The 24,637-nt window shown below is 38.8% G+C and overlaps 1 protein-coding gene across 1 annotated transcript; it reads left to right on the forward strand.

Annotated features, from left to right (window-relative positions):
* The first annotated feature begins 1,680 nt into the window (after positions 1-1,680).
* On the forward strand, positions 1,681-22,946 carry LOC136665651 (H-2 class II histocompatibility antigen, A-U alpha chain-like). Its single transcript, XM_066643296.1, has 4 exons — positions 1,681-1,813; positions 9,660-9,908; positions 18,815-19,096; positions 22,453-22,946. The coding sequence occupies exons 1-4, from the start codon at positions 1,759-1,761 to the stop codon at positions 22,572-22,574; spliced, it is 708 nt and encodes a 235-aa protein (XP_066499393.1). The 5' UTR covers positions 1,681-1,758; the 3' UTR covers positions 22,575-22,946.
* The last annotated feature ends 1,691 nt before the right edge of the window (positions 22,947-24,637 follow it).

The following is a 24,637-nucleotide window of genomic DNA, read 5'->3' on the forward strand; positions in this document are numbered from 1 at the left end:
CGACTTCACCACGCCCCCTTCTCACTCAAGCGAACCAATCGGAGTAGGGGAGGGCGGGACTAGTTGGTGAACGAAACTTCTCGAAGTTCTATGTAAGCTCCAGAAAAACAAAATCCCGGACGGTTGTGAAATTCCGCCCGGACATTTTTTTAAGTCTAAAAAAGAGAACGTCTGGTCACTCTAGGCTTTATTGAGGGAGGCTGGCCCACTGCCCCCTGCCCCGTGCTGTAGCTGTCTCAGGTTTGAAGGGTGTCTTCTCCAGACACAGGTTTCAGCTCTTTCCCGAGACGTGACTTTACCATAAGGCTCCAGGTGTATCTCGTCAGTCCAAAGAAAGTTTCCATAAGAACTGTGGCTTGTCAATTTTCATTTTAGCAAATTATAAGTCATTACGTTTTATCCAACAGTGGAGTCCTTCTGGTCATCGTCCCTGGAGCTCACTGTCGCTCAGAAAGTGATGCATGGTGTTTATCAGACCCTGCTGCACCTGGACCGTGGAGTTCACTTGTATCACTTTAGATGTTTCCCTTGGTTCTCTGTCAACAACCTCACTGTCCCTTTGTTCAGTCTGGGGTCAGTTTTCCTCTGTGTCCAGGAGGAGGATGACTCTCCCATGGACATTAAACTTCTTAATAATATTTGTGGCTGTAGTCAGAGGTACATCAAGCTGCTTGGAGATGGTCTTACAGCCTTCACCTTGTTAGAATTTCCTTCCTGATCTCCTCGGGCTGCTCTCTGCTGTGGATTCTCTGGCCCAGGTTCAATGTGGTGCACACGATGATAACAAACTTTTGAAGACCTGTGTGATTCTGATTAAATCTGATAAAGAACGTTTGGAATATTATTATAATCCGCTTAGTTATAATTTTTTTAATTGAACTAACAAATCTGTCCAGACCACAGTAGAATACATTTGTAGAATAATCAGTGACCTCTCTTTCACACTTGCTGTGCTTTACTCTGCAGTTCTCACTGAGACACCTGCTCTTAATGACATCACTTCTCAGGAGGAATGAAGCATTGTTCTAAAGAGCTGTAAAGGTGTGAACAAATCTGTCCAGGTCTTTAGGAGATACTACAGGAGCCTTTAGTCCCACAGCAGCAAAACCTGAGGAATGAGTTCCACCGCTTGACAATAATCCATTCATCCACAGAACAACGCCCACTGTCATATTAATAAGAATATATATACAATCTGCTGTATCTATCTATCTATCTATCTATCTATCTGTCTGTCTGTCTGTCTGTCTGTCTATCTATCTATCTATCTATCTATCTATCTGTCTGTCTGTCTGTCTGTCTGTCTGTCTGTCTGTCTATCTATCTAGCTATCTATCTAAAAATGACGTTTTACACACTCGTTGTCTGAAATGTCCTCCCAACATTATACAGAGAGACACTGAAGGTAAAACACAGTAAACTACAGCACCATTGTGTTCAGTGAGTTACTGCTCAGCCACAGAACTGAACTAAACCCAGAGAAAAAACTGCAGTAACTGTGAATGAACACAGAATAAGTGACTAAAGATAAATGTATTATTAGAACACAGAGTGATTGTGTGAGTTAATGTTCTGAGCGACTCCTGCTGAGAGTTGAGGCTGAAAACTAACTTCACCCGGAGACTGCAGAGTCAGAGTGAAAGTAAATCTCCTATTGGCTGATGATCCTGAGCTGTGGGAGTTAGAGAGAGACACAGAGAGACTGAGTTCAGTTTGGACTCTCTCCTGTGTGAGTGTGTGTCCTCTGCGCTGATCACAATGAAGCTGTGTTTAATCCTCGTCTGCGCAGCTCTGATTTCTGCTGAAACTAAAGGTGAGAACATTAATATTCAGTGTTTAATAATAAACAGTTATAGTGTAATTACTGTGTTATTACTGTGGTTGAGTGTAATGTGGATCAGCTGGATTTGCCCATTTATTATTGTACAGTAATTTATAATGATTATAGAGTGTAGTAATTAGTTATATTTGCTACAGTTTGTATCACTCAGTACTTTACTGTACATTTAATAACCTTTAATACGCTGAATATCAAAAAGAAAAACAAGAAACAATGACAAAAACAGTGAACAGAAGTAGAAAGACAGCACCTGGGTGAACGGGTGAATTTGTTTCCAAATTATAAGTTTTGTGTTTGAGATTAAATCATTTTTTAAACTCTTCTTGACACAAATCTGATCCAAACAAGTGCTCCTCCGTTAATCAGCAGCAGGAGGAGAAAGGGAAGGACAGTAAACGCAATAAAGACATTCTCCTGCCTCAGTACAAGACTAGATCTGATTTAAAAACAACATGAGAATAATAATCATTTTAGCTAAATCTAACAACCAGAGAAAACACACCACTCTTTTAAAAAACTAAACTACAATGATGCTGTGAGAAGGAATAATCAGGGGATATTTTACCCCCCACTGAACTTTGAGGGGCGATATGTCTCCTCCACCCAATTCTAAACCTACACCTGTGAACATGGGTAAACACACCAGTGCCCAGTCTGTGTCCTACACACTGCCTCTGTGACGTCTGTGTGTTGAGTTTGTTCAGTTGTACGTACAGTACATTTCTTAAGAGCTTCTTTGTAAAATTAACTTTCAATTAATATTGACACTCACTCATTTTACACAATAAATAAAATAAACAAAATAATGACTTTCTTCCACAACCCTTCAGCTGTGGACCTCACGTTCACTCATTTATCAATGGATTATAAATAATTACAGACGAAGGAAACTGTAAAATAAGTCAAAGGTTTTGTCTTTTAGTACGTCATTGTCTGGAACATAGCACTGAATATTTATTAAGATTTTTATTTTGTGAAACAGAATTCAGCTGATGAATTATAAACAGTAATGATTCTTTCAATTATTTATTATTTATTCTAATTGAAGATTTCTGATCTAAAACAGTTTCTTTGGCCAAGTTAATTTTGTTGTTGTCGTGTTTGTTTTTGTAATTTTCACTAACATAGAGACTTTATTAATTTTATATTAACAGTTTATACACATTATATAGAGTTTAAACATCATCTTTCCTCAGTGTCCTGACACACATTATAACTGACAGGTGTCTGATCCTCTGCAGCATGGAACTAAGGGATACCATCTGGTGCTTTACGTCTAGTTTGACATCTATGTTGACTTTATACATTTCAGTGTCTTAAGATTGAAAAAATTTAGTTAACACATTAATTTTGTACATTTTAAAGTGTTTGAAGGTGGGTACAATATTTTCATCAGCTTCTGAGGAGAAACCAATGACTGCAAAGAAAACAGTATCAAATTAATCTTCACAAATAAATCCACGCCGCACAAAAGGACTGTCCCTATTACAACATCTGAGTTATGTATGAGACACGTGACAGGTTCACTGCCCAATCAGAAGCCTCACGACTACAGCATAGAGACAGGCCCAGACCATTATCAGAACGCTCTGATGAGAGCAGTGATATCTGAGGAGTGTTTTAACATATTTCTGCTTTCTGCATTTTTTTGTTTTCTATTAAAATTATTCTGAACACTTCATATAACAACTAATTTAATACATCAAAATGCATTCTCAGGGGCTATAAAACATACAGAATGACCATGTAAACAGCATACTTCCTGTCGTCTTAATGTGAAGTAGATGTACAAACACAAACGCCATGCCATAGCTAACGACATGCAGATGTCTGACAGATGGCACATGTCATGCGTATGTTACATGCTGCTGAGTAGTTATCAGACACCTGTCAGACATAATGTGTGCCATCACACGAAGGCAAGATGAGGTAGGAATATCACAGGCTGAAGTTTTTTCTACATTTGAGAACCTTTCATATGAAGTGTCTTGGTGTTTGTGTAAAACGTCTGTTTTTTTAACAGTGCCCTTAAAATGACATTGGTGTCTGTTAAGTACAGTGTAAGATGTAATATTCACTCACAGATTCACTCATTAGCCATGACCTCATGACCACGCTGCCCACAGGACGCTGTCGGCTGGATGTTTTTGGTCGGTGGACTGTTCTCAGTCCAGACACTGAGGGGTTTAAAAACTCCAGCAGCACTGCTGTGTCTGATCCACTCTACACCAGCACAACACACACTAACACACCACCACCACGTCAGTGTCACTGCAGCGCTGAGAACGATCCACCACCACATCACACCTGCTCTGTGGGGGTCCTGAGCGCTGAAGAACAGGGGGAATGTATGCAGAGCCACAGATGGACTACAATTTGTAGAAATACAAAGTGCTCGTGTGGTCAGTGGAGCTGAGAGAATGGACAGTGAGTGTAGAAACAAGGAGGTGTTAGTAATGTTATGGCTGATCAGTGTGAGTGACAGTCTGGTTAAGAGAAATGTCACAATAAAACTTCATTGTATGGCAAAAAACAAAGTTATCAGTAAACCCTGTACGGGCCGCTTCCCAATGAAACTATAACCAATAAATACAGGACTCATATATCACTGTAGTATCACTAAACTACAGAAACCATCAGTGTGAATTTCCATCCTAATGAAAGGGTTAGTGCTGTGTGGATAGAAACTCAACACAGGCAACACACAAAGACTCAACACAGAGACACAACACAGAAACTCAACACTGAGACTCAACTCAGAGACTCAACTCAGAGACTCAACACAGAAACTCAACACAAAGACTCAACACAGGCAACACACAAATACGCAACACCGAAACTCAACACAGAGACTCAATACAGAGACTCAATACAGAAACTCAACACTGAGACTCAACACAGAGACTAATCACAGAGACTCAACACAGAATCTCAACACTGATACTCAGGACAGAGACTCAACACAGGCAACACAGAAAGACTCAATACAGAGACTCAACACAGACAACACACAGAGACTCAACACAGAGACTCATCACAGAGACTCAATGCACAGACTCAGTACAGAGACTCAACACAGAGACTCAACACAGACAACACACAGAGACCCAACACAGATACTCAATATAGAAACTCAACACTGAGACTCAACATAGACAACACACAGAGACTCAACACAGAGACTCAATACAGAAACTCAACACTGAGACTCAACACTGACAACACACAGAGACTCAACACAGAGATTCAATACAGAAACTCAACACTGAGACTCAACACACAAAGACTCAACACAGAGACTCATCACAGAGACTCAATGCACAGACTCAGTACAGAGACTCAACACAGACACTCAACACAGACAACACACAGAGACTCAACACAGACACTCAATACAGAAACTCAACACTGAGACTCAACACAGAGACTCAACACAGACAACACACAGAGACTTAACACAGAGACTCAATACAGAAACTCAACACTGAGACTCAACACTGACAACACACAGAGACTCAACACAGATATTCAATACAGAAACTCAACACTGAGACTCAACACAGACAACACACAAAGACTCAACACAGAGACGCAACACAGACACTCAACACAGAGACTAATCACAGAGACTCAACACAGAGACTAATCACAGAGACTCAACACTGAGACTCAACACAGAGACTCAACACAGGCAACAAACAAAGACTCAATACAAAATCTCAACACTGAGACTCAACACAGAGACTCAACACAGACAACACACAGAGACTCAACACAGAGACTCAATACAGAAACTCAACACAAAGACTCAACATAGGCAACACACAAAGACTCAACACAGAGACGCAACACAGAACTCAAAACTGAGACTCAACACAGAGACTCAACACAGGCAACACACAAAGACTCAATACAGAAACTCAACACAGAGACTAATCACAGAGACTCAACACAGAAACTCAACACTGAGATTCAACACAGAAACTCAACACTGAGACTCAACACAGAGACTCAACACAGGCAACACACAAAGACTTAATACAGAAACTCAACACAGTGACTCAACACAGGCCACACACAAAGACTTAATACAGAAACTCAACACAGAGACTCAACACAGGCAACACACAAAGACTCAACACAGAGACGCAACATAGACACTCAACACAGAGACTAATCACAGAGACTCAACACAGAAACTCAACACTGAGACTCAACACGGAGACTCAACACAGGCAACACACAAAGACTCAGTACAGAAACTCAACACAGAGACTCAACACAGGCAACACACAATGACTCAGCAGAGAGACGCAACACAGACACTCAACACAGAGACTCAACACAGAAACTCAACACTGAGACTCAACACAGACAACACACAAAGACTCAACACAGGTACACAACACAAACACTCAACACAGAGACTCAACACAGACAACACACAGACATCATGGGGGTGTGAAATAAGCTGTTTAGGTTCTTTACATATACTTTGTAAGAGAAATAACTGGGGCCTAAATATTTTAGAAACGCTCTCCTAGAAATGTAAAGTTATTAAATGTTCACACTTAAATAAATGTGTAGGTGGCAAGAATTCATGTCATTACCTCACACATAAATAGATTATATGTAGATGACATCTTGTTCCTGGAAGTGTAAAAATATAACATACACATGTAAATTAATTTAGTCTTCTCTGTAGATGGCAAAAATTCATGTGCATTTCCTCAAAATCTATTATTTGCGTTTACAGACACCTTTCCCACAGAAAAGCATGTTTCAGCCCTGTGCAGTCTGAAAAAACACATTTACTATTCAAAATTAAGTTAACCACCATTTCTCAAGTTGACAATGATCATGTGACAAAGAGTCCTGAACCCAGAGGTAGGTCATGGTCACATGATCATGATGTTGTGGTTATGAAACAACACTGTTATTCCAGATAAGTTGAATTTACTTAATAGGATTGTGTAAATCATTTGCCTTAAAAAAGTTAAGTAAAGTGTAATGAAATCTTGAGTGTAACTTCAAACATCAAGATATTACATCTAAAAAAACAATTTACTATGACCAATAATTCTTCTTAATATCTTGAGTAAAATTAAATAAAACATTGGCTTCTACATAGGTGCTTAAAATTCTGTTTTAAAACAGCCTTAAACAAGAAAATAATGTTAGTGATTTTCAAAACCAGAGAAAATGTCCATAGACAAGCAACAGTGCACTTACAGTAATTTACAGTACAGGCAGGAGAATGAGACTGAATCTTTACTGCTTTTTAAACAACATTTATTGAACCCCTAAGAGAGCAAATGGGTGGCCGCTGAGCATACTGGGAGCTCCCCCCACCGTGAGCCCCCAGCCCCTCCCACACTCAGCACCACCACAACACTAAAATGAAATCGTCCCTGCACACAAGTAAAACCCACCAGATGAAAATATCAGTTACACTGGGAAAAACAAACAGCTCTTAACAGATTTGATGAGAAAATTGAAGGACTACACATAAAAAGTCTCTGCAGAATTAACTTATGAACTTAACCTTTACATTAATCCATTAAAACATTTTTTTTCATTTATTAAACATTTAAATGTGTAATCAATTAAGTAAAAATACTTACATTTTATATTAAAGCAATAAAATTTAAATTTAACTTAAAGCATTTTTATATTGTATTTAAAGGTAAGTTTGACATTAGTGTTATTACAGCAGTTTAAATGTCTCTAGGAAGTTAAAAGTTGGTTAAGTGTTGATAATTAGTTGATAAGTGTTTGTGGTGGAGGGAGGGGGTATGAGAAAAGCTTGCAGACATTCAGTCTTCCTAAGCACCACAGCCACAGTTGGCATGTTCACTTCTTTTAAACGACTTTGGGCTTCATTTTCTGTAAAGACAGTTAACACTAGAAGTGCTGTGCCTCTTTGATCTTCTGATACATAGATGTTCAGAGAGCCATAAAGAGCCAAAAAGTGTTCCTTTGTGAGAGTCAATAGGGTCAATAATTGGCATTTATTTATTTTGCATTTGCTTAAAAAAACCACAGAAAATATGGAGTTTTGGCTGCTATTACGCAGTAAAAACATAAAAACCCAGTGTCGGTGTTTTAGGAGAGTGAATTTAATGCCACACTGGAATCACTCTGAAGGTGTTAAATATGGAAAGCCAAGAGGGTCAATAAATGGCATTTCTGGGACGTGTTTGGTTAATAAAAAACAGAAAATGGGGCGTTGTGGTAGGTATCATGCTGTTCAAACATAAAAAATAATCATGTTTACACCATTAGAAAACTAGTCTGGAAATTTTATTTCTTTATCATTTAACTTACAAGTTAGATATGTTTATTTATAATATATATTTTGAGAGTTAATTATTTTGTTATTGTTGTTGTCTCTTTTTATGAACTTCCATTAAAAGTTTTGCACATAAATATGATTTAAAAATCACACATCCACTATCTGCTATGGGTACATGGTTCACAGTGATGCACTGTGGGATGTGTGAATGTTTCCAGACAGTACTACAGAATAGCAGGAACACATAATAGTGCACTAATAGTGAACAGGGCACCATTGCAGACACAGCCATGGTTTACTTAGTAACTTAGTAATGCCCTTAAACCTACTGGGTTCAAAATGTCATAAAAACACCATTTTGGTGCTTTAGGATGAAGTATTTTATGTCGCTGTGGAGACACTTTGATGGCATTAAAAGCAGCATTTCATAATATTGTAATACTGCTATTCTACAATTAGTAACTAATGATAACCATGATACTAACATGAACTATTTATACTATGATCCTGGTTTTCTACAGTTAAGTACTAAAATAAATGAAACATGGCTGTGTTGGAAATGGTGCCTTATTTACTATGTGGTACTATTTTTTGTTCTTGCGATTTTTATTTTCCTCTGAAAACATTAAGTTTTTTGTGCGTTATAACCATCCCACAATGCACCACAATAAGCAGTGAACACCCCAAACTCCAAAAAACAGTGTGGGACGCTGTGTAAAATGTACATAAATATAAATAAATACTGAATGCAATGATTTGCAAATCTCATAGAGCCATATTTTATTCAAAATAGAACACAGAGCACACATCTGACGCTGGCAGTGAGACATTTTACCATTTCATTAATAATATTAACTTGATGTAGCATCTCAATAAAGTTGGGATATTTTATTTTAACTTTATTTACACTTTACACAGTGATTACACAGGGGTTGTACACACAATGAACTCTAGAAGATAGCAGGTGTGTGTTCTTTAGTTTTTTCACCTTTATCTAAATTTAAAATCCTGTTTATGTACAAACATTTAAATGAATTTTAATTAACATATTTACACCATATAATCAACTCTTAAAGTAAATAAACCACTGACTCATTAATGTGATAAGATTTTATATTCTTTAATCAGTTTAGATCCATATATTATTCAATCAAATGCCCACTGTTTCATATTCAGGTTTATTCCAGTGTAATGTATAACACCTTTAATAATGAATGTTGTCACAAAGCAGCTGTATTCTCATCTGTGGAAGTGCGGCGGGGAAAGGCAGAGGTACAGGTGCCGACAGTCAGTGACCGGGTGAATGAAGATCAGACTCGTGTTGTTTAAACACCGACAGTTGGCGCTCATTACTTTATTATGAAATGCCACTTTTAACAGAGTCAGAGAGTAGTGGCGGGAAGTATTTAAATATATTTACTGTTTAATTTAGGGTGTGAAGCGGCTAAAATGATGTTTTTCGACTATTTATAAATCGCATTTTTTAATCTCTCTCTCTCTCTCTCTCTCTCTCTCTCTCTCTAGTGAAACACCAGGATGTCGCACTATATATCTGCTCGGACTCAGAGAGAGAGTTTATCTATGGACTCGATGGAGAAGAAATGTGGCACGCTGATTTCAGTTTGGAGAAAGGAGTGATGACTCTGCCGCAGTTCGCAGATCCGTTCACCTATGAAGAAGGAGCCTATGAGTCGGCTGTTGCTAATATAGAAGTCTGCAGAAACAACTTGGGTCTCAGTATACAAGTTAATAAAAACCCCGCGATACCAAAAGGTAAGACCTGAGCACGATTACAACACACAGAGCACTCACAAATAAACTGTAGATCAGTAGAAATGATTCACAGATGTGTGTGTGTGTGTGTGTGTGTGTGTGTGTGTATCGTTGGTGTCCAATGAAAACTGTCCAAAACAGTGTAAAGTAAGTGTAAAAAGATGTTATTCACAGTAATTTGGAGCGTTTCTGTTGGTTCATTCATCATGAAATATTTACATAGTGTGACAAACAGTGTTCAGTTCAGAAAGTGAAACTCATCTATAGATTCATTACAAACAGAGGGATGTATTTATCGCACCTTATACGATCGAGGGCGGGGCTGTGGCCGTAGCAGGGAAACATGCAATATTTAGCGCAAACAATATATAAAAATAACATGGTCTAAACAGGTTTATTTACATTTTTAACCAACTCATGTGAAAAAGCATTATATACAACATTAGCAGTAAATAAACAAAGTAAATCAAACTAATTCAACAACCAACAGTGTTGATTTAACACTAATTAGTGTTGATTTAACACTGGTGAATTTACTGTGTACATTTAGACCGTCATTAATTTAAAGCTAAAAAGTAAATTATATAAATGCAGTCAAACCTGCAGTCATTAAACTCAGACCCTGGGTTATTTTAAGTGAAAAACTGCAACCATTAGATGTAGATATTGAATGTTGTTTAAAACGAACTCGAATTGTTTTAAAACAGTAAGCAGAAAAATAGTTACAATTCTGCAATCATTAAATTTAGACCATTAATTATTTTAACACTAATATAACTAACATAAATACATAAAACTGCAATCGTTACATTTTTTTCACTATCCGCTCGTGCAAGGTGCAGAGAGAGAGGCTTGTGCAAGGTTTTTTCTTCAAAGAGCGAGCGGGCCTTATTGCTTTACCTTTACACCAGTGCTCGCGGGCTCGTGGGACGGTGGCCTCTGAAAGATAGCAGCGCACTCGGGATGAGATCTGATTGTTCCTCTCCTGGACCTCCATGTTTCCTCCAGTATTTCACTTGGACAAGGACAAGGAATCTATTCTGGATTTTTCTGTGGGTTTGTCTGTGTTTCTCTGATACGGTCCTGGATTGTCTTCACCAGAACACGGCTCCTGTTTTCACCAGTTATCAAACATACATTCACAGGTTCAATCGCAAATTCCTGATGTAACAAAAGATGCCAAAAGATTACAAAAAAATCCACAGTAAAATATATTCATCTTCAGGATATCAACAGTCTGTTATATTGTGTCTTTAGTGAGACTTTGAAAATAAAGAGATAATATCCGCGGAAAGAAGCTAAACATGTAGTTTTCCACGGTGTGGAAGTTGTGTTTGTATTTCGCCATCTAGCGGCGAATTTGAGCAACTGCGAAATATATTGTTTGAATTTTTTTGAGCTTGAATTTCTTTATCTGAATTTATTAACCTTGAATAATAACAGTGAAAACATGTTCTTGAAAATTCACGAGTTCTATTCAAGAGCAAATATATTCATTCATTCATTGTCTGTAACCCTTATCCAGTTCAGGGTCGCGGGGGTCCAGAGCCTACCTGGAATCATTGGGCACAACATGGGAATACACCCTGGAGGGGGCGCCAGTCCTTCACAGTGCAACACACACACTCACACATTCACTCACACACTCACACCTACGGACACTCTTGAGTCACCAATCCACCTACCAACGTGTGTTTTAGGACTGTTGGAGGAAACCGGAGCACCCCGAGGAAACCCACGCAGACACAGAGAGAACACACCACACTCCTCACAGACAGTCACCCGGAGGAAATCCACGCAGACACAGGGAGAACACACCACACTCCTCACAAACAGTCACGCGGAGGAAACCTACGCAGACACAGAGAGAACACACCACACTCCTCACAGACAGTCACCCGGAGGAAACCCACGCAGACACAGGGAGAACACACCACACTCCTCACAAACAGTCACCCGGAGGAAACCCACGCAGACAAAGAGAGAACACACCACACTCCTCACAGACAGTCACCCGGAGGAAACCCACGCAGACACAGAGAGAACACACCACACTCCTCACAGACAGTCACCCGGAGGAAACCCACGCAGACACAGAGAGAACACACCACACTCCTCACAGACAGTCACCCGGAGGAAACCCACGCAGACACAGAGAGAACACACCACACTCCTCACAGACAGTCACCCGGAGGAAACACACGCAGACACAGGGAGAACACACCACACTCCTCACAGACAGTCACCCGGAGGAAACCCACGCAGACACAGAGAGAACACACCACACTCCTCACAGACAGTCACCCGGAGCGGGAATCGAACCCACAACCTCCAGGTCCCTGGAGCTGTGTGACTGCAACACTACCTGCTGCACCACCGTGCTGCCCTATATGTAGACCCCCTCGAGCATTTATCACCCTCGGCTGCCGTTATATTCTTAGCTGAAACTATGTGTGCTTTTAGGTCCTTTACACCTTTATTTGCTATATTTTCTACACAAAACATGGTAAAATTGGTCAGTCTGCACGTCAGTAGTCCTTTTACGTAAACAAGGACTACTGATGTGCAGACTGACCATTTAAATGTTTACAGAGAAGGTTACCGACCAATAACGTTAGCTCTACAGTCAGACCGTCCAATCAGAAGATTTTAGGCTACTTCACCACGCCCCCTTCTCACTCAAGAGTAGGGGAGGGTGGGACTAGTTTGTGAACGAAACTTCTCGAAGTTCTATGTAATCTCCAGAAAAACAAAATCCCGGACGTTTGTGAAATTCCGCCCGGACATTTTTTGAGTCTAAAAAAGAGGATATGTCCGGGTAAAAGAGGACGTCTGGTCACACAACTGTTGTCACTGCAGTGAGGGCCTAAGGCACTGTCTACAAATTACACAAACAGCTGCACAGTCACTTTTCGTCTAAGAAAATCAACAGCTTGTGAAAAGTCAAACATAAGAATACAAATTAAATTGTATTAAATCAACTGCATCTTATACAACAAGCTACAACTTTCAAAGTTTAGAAAATCCTTGCCCTTTTTATAACAATTTCACCATGTATTATACGGAATAACAAAAACTAGCAGCACTATATATACTGATATAAGTTTAAACAACAATAGAACTAAAAGAATAAACACTGCAGTATTGTTCTTTGCCTAAAGCTGTAAAAGTCATGTGAGATTAAGATAGTTACAATTTTTATTAGGTTTTGTTTAACAAGTGAACAGTATCCTCAGACTATATATCTTTTGGTTTTATTGTTTTTGTGGAAATACGTTTGCTACAGAGACAACATAGGTCCCTTTATTAAAGGCATGTTTTCAAACAGCACATAAAGGATAATGCACCTGAACGATTTGGAGTTGTGTCAGAATGTTATTGAGCACTATATTCATTCCTGGAGAAGTCTCCCACAAGAGCAAATTCATGATGCCGCAGTGAATGATGTGTTTTTCAGGTCATTCTCGATGGAATGTCATGAACCGATGTGTCCTCGTTATTTTGGGTGAATCGAGAATAACATCCAGGTCCTTCAACCGTTCCTGGCATTTGTGTTTAGAACATAACTTCAGCAGTGGAAGATGTTGTCAGGCAAAAAAAACATTTATTTTTGCTTAAATAGTCATCAGTTCACCTAATCTACATGTGTTTAGACTGTGGGACGTAATCGGAGACCCCATGGTAAACCCACGCAAACAGGAAACTCCACCCAAACGGGATTTGAACCCAAGATCCCAGTGCTGGGAGGTGAAAGTTCTCACCACCAAGCTTTAATAATCCAGAGATTTCGTGTCAAGTTTTACAGAAAATCTGTGGTGAATTGGAGTGTAAGAAAATATCTATATACTTGAGTATCGAAAAATTGTTTTGCAATATTGTATCAAAATCTCAAAAACAGAGTATTGATTTTTAATTAATGGTTTACCTACAAAGATTTGTGGCAGATAGTGGTTAATTTTGTGTTGTTTAAACTCCTGACTGCTAGAGCGCACTGTTGTACTTAGTCTTCAGTCATTAGATGTCCACCCCATTGTAAACAAATTACTAAAGGGCCCACTGCTAACTTTAGCAGTAGTAAACCTATCCAACGGCATTGCCCAAGTACGGCTGAATTTGAAAGTGTGGCTTACTTTGGATTTCACAAAAAAGAAGGCAATACAAACTACATACAATCTCACTTCATTCATTCATTCATTATCTGTAACCCTTATCCAATTCAGGGTCGCGGTGGGTCCAGAGCCTACCTGGAATCATTGGGCACAAGGCAGGAATACACCCTGGAGGGGGCACCAGTCCTTCACAGGGCAACACACACTCACACATTCACTAGAAACACTCAAACCTACGGACACTTTTGAGTCGCCAGTCCACCTACCAACGTGTGTTTTTGGACTGTGGGAGGAAACCGGAGCACCCGGAGGAAACATTCTCACTTGTGTACGTTTTTTTACGTTTGTTCATTTTTTTAAGGAATCCTGCAATCCCCTTTGTTTTTGAGATAAAAAGTTTTGATTATATTTTAAGTTGTAATTCCTTTCTTCAGACTGCTTAAGAAGAGTTATGTTGGATGTTACAGGAACTATTCATTTTTCTTTATTAACTTTCTAAATTTCTTTATTAAATTTAAATTAAATTTCTTTATTACTTGAGATTTTAAAACTAAAAACTGGTTTTCATACTAAAGCAAAATGTGAACTTTTACAACAGTATCCAAATTAAGCCACACTTCAGCTCTGTCCCCTTTTATTTTAATCAGACCTGTGGGATATTACAGTCTCTGTAATATTCAGCGTCATGGTACAACTTTTTGTGTTGTCTTTTCTTTTTTGTCTATTGGTTAAAAAAGGAAAAAAAAGTTTTGTTGGCAGGATTCTTTAAGCAAACATTCATTCATTGTCTGTAACCCTTTTCCAGTTAAGGGCGGCGGTGGGTCCAGAGCCTACTCAGAATCACTGGGCGTAAGGTGGGAATACACCCTGGAGGGGGCGCCAGTCCTTCACATGGCAACACACACACTCACACATTCACTCACACACTCACACCTACGGACACCTTTGAGTCCCCAATCCACCTACCAACGTGTGTTTTTGGAGCGTGGGAGGAAACCCACACAGACACAGGGAGAACACACCAACTCCTCACAGACAGTCACCCAAAGGAAACCCACGCAGACACAGAGAGAACACACCACACTCCTCACAGACAGTCACCCGGAGGAAACCCGGAATCACGGGTCTCGAACCCACAACCTCCAGGACCCTGTAGCTGTGACAGAGACCCTACCTGCTGCTCCACTGTGACGCCACTCTTTAGGTAAACAAATTGTAGTGGCTATTTTACTATACGATAAACATACTGGAGCCACTTCACTGTGAGAAGGTGAGTTGGCTGTAGAGGCTTTTGACTCGTTCCTTCTTTAGTGTCAGTTGTTCAAAATCACAAAGTATTCCAATCCATTTATTGCCCCACTTAGCTAAGTATTACATAAAGAGAAAGACAATGCTTCATCAGCTGGGCTCAAATTACATACACTTACTCTAGTGTTTGAACTTCACACTCCTATGCCATGAAATGTGATACGGTGAAAATACTGTTGAATTTTTCGCCAACCACCAAGTGTTCAGAACACTTTTTTTAAAACCCACAGCACCCCAAGTGGTCAAAAACAAAAATGTAATTGATCATTTCACCTGGCGCCAACACAAATTAAGAAAATATAAATCATTGTTGCACATGCAGATCCCACTGTTCTGATTAAAAGATAAGGCATCTTAATGCGCACAGATTTTATGCTTATGGTGGTTTGTTTCTTATACCATGGCACTTTTCATAAATATCACAATATATCAAATCATAACTACTGTATCGTGATTTATTACTGCCAGGTAGTTGCCAATACACAGATCTAGTGGTGAATTCATCTGAAAAACATGAAAATGTGTCCAGTGTATTAATGGATTATATGGAGAGAGGAGATGATTTTCTGTTTTGTAAAAGAGCAGAAATTTAAAAAATTGAGTCACAGCCTTCAAACATTCAGAAGATAGTATAAATTTTCTCAACAACTTTCAACATACTTATGTTTAAGCATCTAATAAAACACAGTAATGTTGAGCCCAGTTTAGCTTTACACTGCACTTTTTCATTTTAAGTTTTTAATCCTAAAGGTGTGAGTGTAATCATTTTTCATTGTGTTTCAGGAATAAATTCAGGCACTGAATGATATGATATACATTTTCACGTTTTATATAAGGGCTTTGTTTTTCCCTGTCATTGTGAGTGTCTGTGCGTGCGGACCATTTACACTGCTTTGTGTGTGCACTGTGTGTCTCTGATATTTTATATTTGATTTTACCTCAATATCAACAAACTTTTCCAGTTCAGGGCGGCGGTGGGTCTGGAGCCTACCTGGAATCACTGGGCGCAAGGCGGGAATACACCCTGGAGGGGGTGCCAGTCCTTCTTAGGGCGTCTGTAAATATTTGCATATCTTAAATTGGTGGTGTGTAAATAAAGGTGAAAGGGGAAATGATATCTTCTGCTACACAGCTTTTTCTAGGTCTAGAAACCATTCGCCTGTCACTACCCAAAAAGTGTACTTCATACTATACTGCAGATTACAGTGGTTGTGGAGCATGCTTTATCAAAGTCACAGTCTCACAGCTGGAAATGTTCTGCATGCTTTAGGCATGGGGCAGGGCTTGTGCAGCGTGTGCTGGAGATACAGCATGATTCTATGGAACATTAGTGGCTCTATCCACACGTGATCATTATGATTTTACTCAGAGTTTCTACTAGGGAGCTAACGGGATAAAGTCCACGGCAAACAATCTCTGGCTAATCTTTGGTTGCTTATGTAAACCATAAATTAGCAATAAATTAACATAAAAATAGTTCTAGATTTCTGTAAACATTTCAAGTGGTTTCTGTGTATTTTTTAGGGCATATTTTGTTACAAAAGTTATAACTATATAACTATAACCATGTCAGTCATATCTCAATATCCCATCCTGCACATAAACTGTACAGACTTAAGAATTAAAAACAAAAATAAATTATAATTAAAAAAATTCCAAAAAAATGACAAAAATATGTTTTAAATATAAATGAGCAGATTTTTTAGTTTTTTTTTAGTTCTTTCCACTAAAAAAAAGAAGAGTTCACTTTTCTTTGAAATTACTGAAAAAACTTACTGAAAATTACTTAAAAGTAATCAGTTGCCACCAAACCATCCAACATAACAGGCCTCACTATAAACTTATATAAATTCACTTATAAACTTTCTCCTTCATCGTATCATAAATCATCTTGCCACCCTGAGCCACCAACCCGTCCATAACCATAGCAAACAGTAAAGGACTAAGAGCTGATCCACGATGCAGTCCCACCTTCACTTTAAACCTGTTCCTACTGCACATTTCACCACTGTCACACTGTCCTCATAGGTATCTTCTTTGCTACTCCTGACTTTTTCATACAATACCACAGCTCCTCTCTCGTCTCCTATCATAAGCTTTTTCTAGATTAGCAAACACAATGTAACTCCAGGCCTTCCCTGTATTTCTCCACCAACACTCTCAAACAAACATTGCATCTGTGGTGCACTTCACTGGAATGAAACCATACTCCTGCTCACAGATACTCACCTCATCTCTACATCTAGCTTCAACCACTTTTTCCCAGATTTTCATGTGTCTTCATTCTCTTTATAGCTGCCCCAACTTCCTCTTTGCTAATCCTAGAGACTTCATGATTCACTAACTCTACTTCATCTAAACATCTCTCGCTCGCTTTCTTAATTCATCAGCTCCTCAAAGTACTCCTTCCAGCTTCCTCAGTGCACTCTCCTCATTAGTGAGCACATTCCCTTCTGCATCCTTTATCATCCTAACCCTCTGTACAACAGTCCAAGCTTGGTTCCTCTGTCTAGCCAATCGATAAAGTCCTTTTCACCTTCCTTAGTATCCTTTTTCTCATACAGCTTGCAGGCACCGTTAATGCTAAACAATATACAACGCTTTTGGAGCAACATGCTGCCATCCGTCTTTTTCTGAGATATTTGGCATATTTCAGTAAGACAGTGCAAGTCCACTTTCTGAATGGATTACAACTATTTCAGACCTGTCTCCCACTGGAAAACATGTGGTACACTATAAAACATAAAAAAAACCCCACTGTAACAGAGACCAGCTGAAATCCTATAACAAGCACAAATCAGAAAACAGTTCACTTTCAGAACTATCACATTAACCGTTTTATCTTCTTTAGTGTTAGGAATAAATGAGTCAAGGACATTTTAGAATATCTTTCTAGAATAAATTGTAGCCCTGACCAATCTTTGACAAACTAAAGGCAGGTTTACATGAGACAGTAGCTTTCATCACTTTTCCAGAATGAATCAGTGTGTCAATGAAGTATTAAGGGCACCATAGTTGGTGTATGATTATATATAATTTTGGAACTATTATGTTAACAGGTCATAGTGTGATTACTATTTAATTTGATGCATTTATAATATATCTATGCATAATAAATGTATACTATGCCTTTTTAAATAGATCATAACTCTTTATGAATGTGGTTATAGATTGTTAGACATAATATGCATAGAAAGTGTTACCATAAATCTGTTTTCAATCCTTTTCATTTTTTATTATGATTTGGGTTTTAACTGAAAATAAGCCAAATATGGAATAATTATAGACATGGTTCATATTCTTAAATAATGAGCAAAGGCTTCTTTTGAAGCTAAATAATTTATAACTATATAAACATTTTCATAGAGGATTGTCTTGAATGAAAAGTGTTAATGATAATGTAAAGAGGTTTGTATATTACATATGTTGTATTATTAATTTGGAAATCAAAAATGTTGATGAATTATTCATGAACAACTTTACTCCTAGTTGCTCCTCAGAGTTCAGTCTACACCAAGAGCAGTGCACAGCTGGGCTCTAAAAACACCCTCATCTGTCACATCACTGGATTCTACCCTCCACATGTGGAAGTGTCCTGGACCAGGAACAATGTGAATGTGACGAACGAAGCCAGTCTCAGCAGATATTACATTAACACTGATGACACCTTCAACCTCATCTCTCATCTGAGCTTCACTCCAGAGGAGGGGGACATCTACTCCTGCAGTGTGCAGCACACAGCCCTGGACAGAGCACTGACCAAAACATGGGGTGAGATTTACACCTGATTATTAACCTGTTTGTTTTAATGAATCTAAACAAATGTGTGTGTATAGCACATTCTAAAACAGATGTCACAAAAAATGTAGCTTTACAGAAAGTATAAAGACAAAAACAAAGATCAACAATATATTAAACAACATCCCAAGTGAACAGCCAAAGGAAACAGTGGCAGAAAAATCTTCTACGAAGCTGTAGGAAGAAACATTGGGAGGAGCAAAGACTCACAAGGATCAATCCTCCTCTGGTCAAAAGTTATAGATAATTGATAAAAACTCACAGTACAACCGCATACGTCTGTTATACTCAGGTGTACTGATATAAGCATAGTAGTGATGATAAGAATAGCATGGTTAATAACTACAGAGTGGACCGTTTATATGGATACACCTTAATAAAATGGGAATGGTTGGTGATATTAACTTCCTGTTTGTGGCACATTAGTATATGGGAGGGGGAAAACTTTTCAAGATGGGTGGTGACCATTTTGAAGTCGGCCATTTTGGATCCATTTTGGAAGAGGGTCAAGTTACGTTAACACCATTGTTTTTCTTGTGAAATTCCCAATAAGTTTGATGTGTCACATGACCCTCATCCCATTGAAAAAAACAAAAGTTGGATCCAAAATGTCCAACTTCAAAATGGCTGCTATGGTCACCACCCATCTTGAAAAGTTTCCCCCCTCCCATATACTAATGTGCCACAAAAAGGAAGTTAATATCACCAACCATTGCCATTTTATTAAGGTGTATCCATATAAATGACCCACACTGTACAATGATAACAATAGCATCAATTTCTAATTACAGTCCATATAAACTTTAATGTAGTTGGTAATGGATACAGTAGATGAAGTGTGAACAGCTGGTCTGGGGTGGGTAGCATGAGACCACTACAGTCACTCTTCCATCAGTGTCAGGCAGGACAGGTGGGCAGTCATTTACTTGTAAAAGAGTAGAGAGGTGGAATTATTTGTGTATTTGGATTTACAGAGTACAGAGAATGTCAACATTTTCAGGGTGTGATCAGCAACTGCGGCAAATCTAACTGTAACTGAGAGAACAGAGAAGGACACACAGACAATTAATGTATTTTTGTGAACAGCAGACGTCGGTGAGCTGCAGGAGGAGTTCATACAGAACCTTAAACTGACTAAGACAAATTAAATAAAGCAGGTTTAGACCATGTTTACTGCTGGGGATGTTGAGGAGGAATGATAAGTAATTCACACTGTGATGAGAAGAGTTCGGGAAACAACCCAAAATAAAGTTACTAACACTGCTTCATTTGCAAAAGAACTGAATCATTTGAATTGTATGTTTAACAATTAAATTGGAAGAAATGAAGGAGATTTTGATCCTTATAAGTTTTATAAGTAAATCATTTTGTGAACCAGGTGGATGCAGGACACTTATGGATTGTGCAGCTCAACTGGTGAATGTTTTAAATCCAGTGTCCACTGACTAAAACAAATGTTTTCTGAGATCCTTTTTCCAGTTACTACTAAATAGTCTTTTATGAATTATCATGATTGGAGGGATTTTATTGGTTGATGTTAATATATTTTGTCAGTATGAATGGCCTATGTCCTTTTAAAGAAGGTTTACTTGGACTCACTGGTCATTTCCACCTCTGCTTATAGCTGCATAATGAATCATATCCACACAGCAACAGGAATAGCAAGTATAATTTAAAAACTGTTAGTTAATTCAATGAAAACATTAATAAAATCTAAACGAATCAATGTTGTGGTGTTGGTAAAGCAGTGTACAATATTTTTACTTTGAATTAATCACAAACTAACAGCAAAAGCTAAGACCAACGCTTCAGTAGAGCAGGTAGAAGCTGGTCCCTTTCAGCGAGAGAGGGGCAAAACATCAGTCCTAGGCTCCCCACAGCCCCACATCCTTAAAGCCCCACTCTATGATTGGGACTACTGGAAAATACGTAGCTTCCCCTCCAAGAGCCCGTTTTCCAGTGACACCAGTCTCAGGGCAATGTCTCATCAATTTCCCAGTGTTGGGGACAGCGAGGTCTTCTCTGTACACTCTCAGAAAGAATGTCACTGGGGTGGTACCTTTGGCTATTGTTGCGGTGGTAGTCTCAAGGGTACATATTTATATTCTATAGTAATTCTAGATCTTAAGTTGTGTTGATTTTATACGCCTCTTTCACCCCCAGGACTTTTATTGTGTTATTTTATTCTCCACAGTTGTATAATGAAAGATTACAGAGATCCCCCTCTCCTTCTGGAGAAGAGAATGTAATGAACCTTTAGGGAACACAACTGGACTCTAACACCACTGCTGTAGCTTTAAAGATACACTACACTTTTTGTAACTTTATTGACAGTAATGTACCTGTACAGTACCTTAATTTCCACCCTTATTCCAGTCTTTCTGACTGCATTAGATCTTGTACTAAGCACTGTGGTGAATCAGAAAGGCAAAACTGCTACAGTCATGAGCGTGAATGTGGACAGGTCACAGTCTGCCATCATGACATGTAGCATTTTCAACTTTTCTTCCTCAACTGCTAATCAAAGCTTTATGGCCACCATCTCTTAGACCTGGTGACATTCTGCCACCCATATACACTGCTCTTGGCCAGCTGGGACTGCAGTTTGTGGCCACAATCATGTTGCTATTCTCTGCTGTCACCACAGTTTTCCTTATTAATGGATATGTTTCTGTGCCTTGCACCACACTGCTCAATCTAGTCGTCCACTTGGCTGAGAGCTGTGTTTTTCTGTTTATTGTTTTGAGAAACGTGGAGGTGATTTTAGGAAGTAAAAACTGTAATAATAAGGGGCGGTTGCCATGGTGGCGCAGCAGGTTAGTGTCGCAGTCACACAGCTCCAGGGACCTGGAGGTTGTGGGTTCGATTCCCGCTCCGAGTGACTGTCTGTGAGGAGTGTGGTGTGTTCTCTCTGTGTCTGCGTGGGTTTCCTCCGGGTGCTCTGGTTTCCTCCCACAGTCCAAAAACACACATTGGTAAGTGGCGAGTTACTGTGTGTGTGTCTGTGTTGCCCTGTGAAGGACTGGAGCCCCCTCCAGGGTGTATTCCTGCCTTGCGCCCAATGATTCCAGGTAGGCTCTGGACCCCCGCGACCCTGAACTGGATAAGGGTTACAGACAATGAATGAATGAATGAAAAACTAATAAAATTGTCCATTAATTTATAGAAACAGACCGTAACAGTGAAAGCTAGGTTCAACTCTGATGAACAAACCAGTGGAACAGGGCAGAAGACCCCAGCTCATGCTCAGGAACAGTAAATAAACTGAATGAATTAATAAAATGCACTAACTGTGTGCGTGTGTGTGTGTGTGTGTGTGTGTGTTACAGATGTACAGGTGTCTCTGCCCGGTGTTGGAGCGTCTGTGTTCTGTGGAGTGGGGTTGGCTGGAGGACTGCTGGGAGTCGCTGTGGGAACTTTCTTCCTCATCAAAGGAAACAACTGTAACTGAGAATTAGACTCTAACTGTGAACTCATCACTGCAGGATCTGTGTGGATCAATCTGCTGAGATCCTGTACCCCGTATTTTATCTTTAATTGTTCTATACTCTGTATTCATGTTGTGTTTTCTCCTCTAAAAGCTGTTATTCTCTTTAATATTGTAATATTGTATGATGATTGTTCAAAATGTTTTGATTAATTTAGTAAAAAGTGATAGAATCTGACAACTGCATCAATGTTTTATTGCTATTATTTTATTTCTTTTTCAATATTTTTACTAATGACTTTTCTACCTGATGATTGTAAAGAACCCAATTTTGAAGTTTAAAGAAACAAATGTAAAATAAATGTGATTAGCTTAAATATAAATGTTATGATCATTTTTATTGTACTGTGCTTTTTTAAACACATGTTTATTCTCTGTAATCTTAAAGATATCCATTAACATACAATAACTCAGAAATGACTGAACAAGACAGATCTTACATGCCACATAATCAGACAACTAGGAAAATGTGCAGACACACTACTGTTGGTGTAGAGGGGAATCATACTAACTGTTGGACAAAGACTAACTGTTGCAGTTGTAAGTAGTTACAGCATGAATCTAAATGTGGGCTTACCTAGCTGCAGTCAACAGTATTATTATCATAATAAAAGTTCCAAACCAGTGGGATAGAGACCAGAGATAAGGCAACCATCTCACTTATTTAGCACATGAACAGGTCAAAGCAGGAAGAGCCACAACAGCTCTCACTGTCGGACCAGAATATCATAATCAATATCAAATGAATTTTATTACTGAGTAATCAACAACCATCACAGACAAAATGAATTAACATGAAGGTGACAGCACTCCATTTCCACTGAGTTCATTATAATTAGAACTAGACTGGTATTTGCACATGGACTGTATTGAGACACAGCTGACATCACATCCTTCAGGAGGAGCTTAGGGGAAGGTAGTATTTTCAATCTCTATACGCTGTGTTTTACTACTAATGTTGGAAATGGTGTTGTACTCTCCACGATGGTTAACAGTTTCTTCTGTCCTCTTTGTTTTGCTACAACCTCCAGGGAATCCAGCTTGATCCTTAGTCAGAGCCTGATTCATGACCAGTTTACGAATGCATCTGTTTTCACCATGAGCCGTCTCCCCAGCACAAATCTTATGCTAATTTATTAGCAACAGACACCAAAGGCCCTGAGTCTCTATTAGAAATGGAAGGTACACGTTGTAAATTCACCCTCAGATATTTCTATGTCCTCACCACCTTAACATCCACATTATGACGACTGGAGACTGAAGGAACCTGAAATTCATAAAGTCCTCCAACACCTTTTTATTCCACTTATGTCCCACTCAATATTCTTCTTTACCTGTATCTATCCTACTGCCCCACTCTAATTCATCCATTAGTACAGTGATGCAGTGAGGTATGTAGTGGAGATGAACAGATTATTAATTTTTAATTAAATGAATTATACTTTTTGGGACTTAATATGAGGAAAGTTATGTTAATATGCAGAAAGACTTTTCTCCACTCTCAGTCTCTCTTCTCACCACATAAGCAGATGGGAATGTGAGATAAGCTTTTCAGCAAGCACTGGCCCCAAATTGGTACCTGAAGATCTGTGTCAGAGAGTCTTAAAACTGATACTATAGGCCCTTTTAAGGACAGTTTACGACACCGGGTCAAGAGAAGAATCTTTTGGATTGCAAGAAGACACACAGACTCAACCTTGATTAAAACTGTCTTCTCACCCATTTTGAAAGATTGTTAAACAAAATAGTCACACATTCATTAATTCCTTGAATTACCTGATGAACAAGTTGCCTATGGGTACAACTGTTGGAAATTAAATGGGTGGGATTAATTTACATATGTTTTAAATCACCTTTTTTATATGAAATTATGTAGAACTAAGGTAGCCAAATACTCTGTGTGTTATTTTGTTAAGAATTATGTAAAACATGGTTTTGTCTGAATGATATTACTTTGTGTTAACATCTAATCTTTTATATCGCAAAAGTATGATTCAAAATCTTGGGGTAGTCATTCAACAGGAATC

This window comes from Hoplias malabaricus, chromosome 14 (assembly GCF_029633855.1).
Source record: "Hoplias malabaricus isolate fHopMal1 chromosome 14, fHopMal1.hap1, whole genome shotgun sequence".
NCBI classification, from domain to species: Eukaryota; Metazoa; Chordata; class Actinopteri; order Characiformes; family Erythrinidae; genus Hoplias; species Hoplias malabaricus.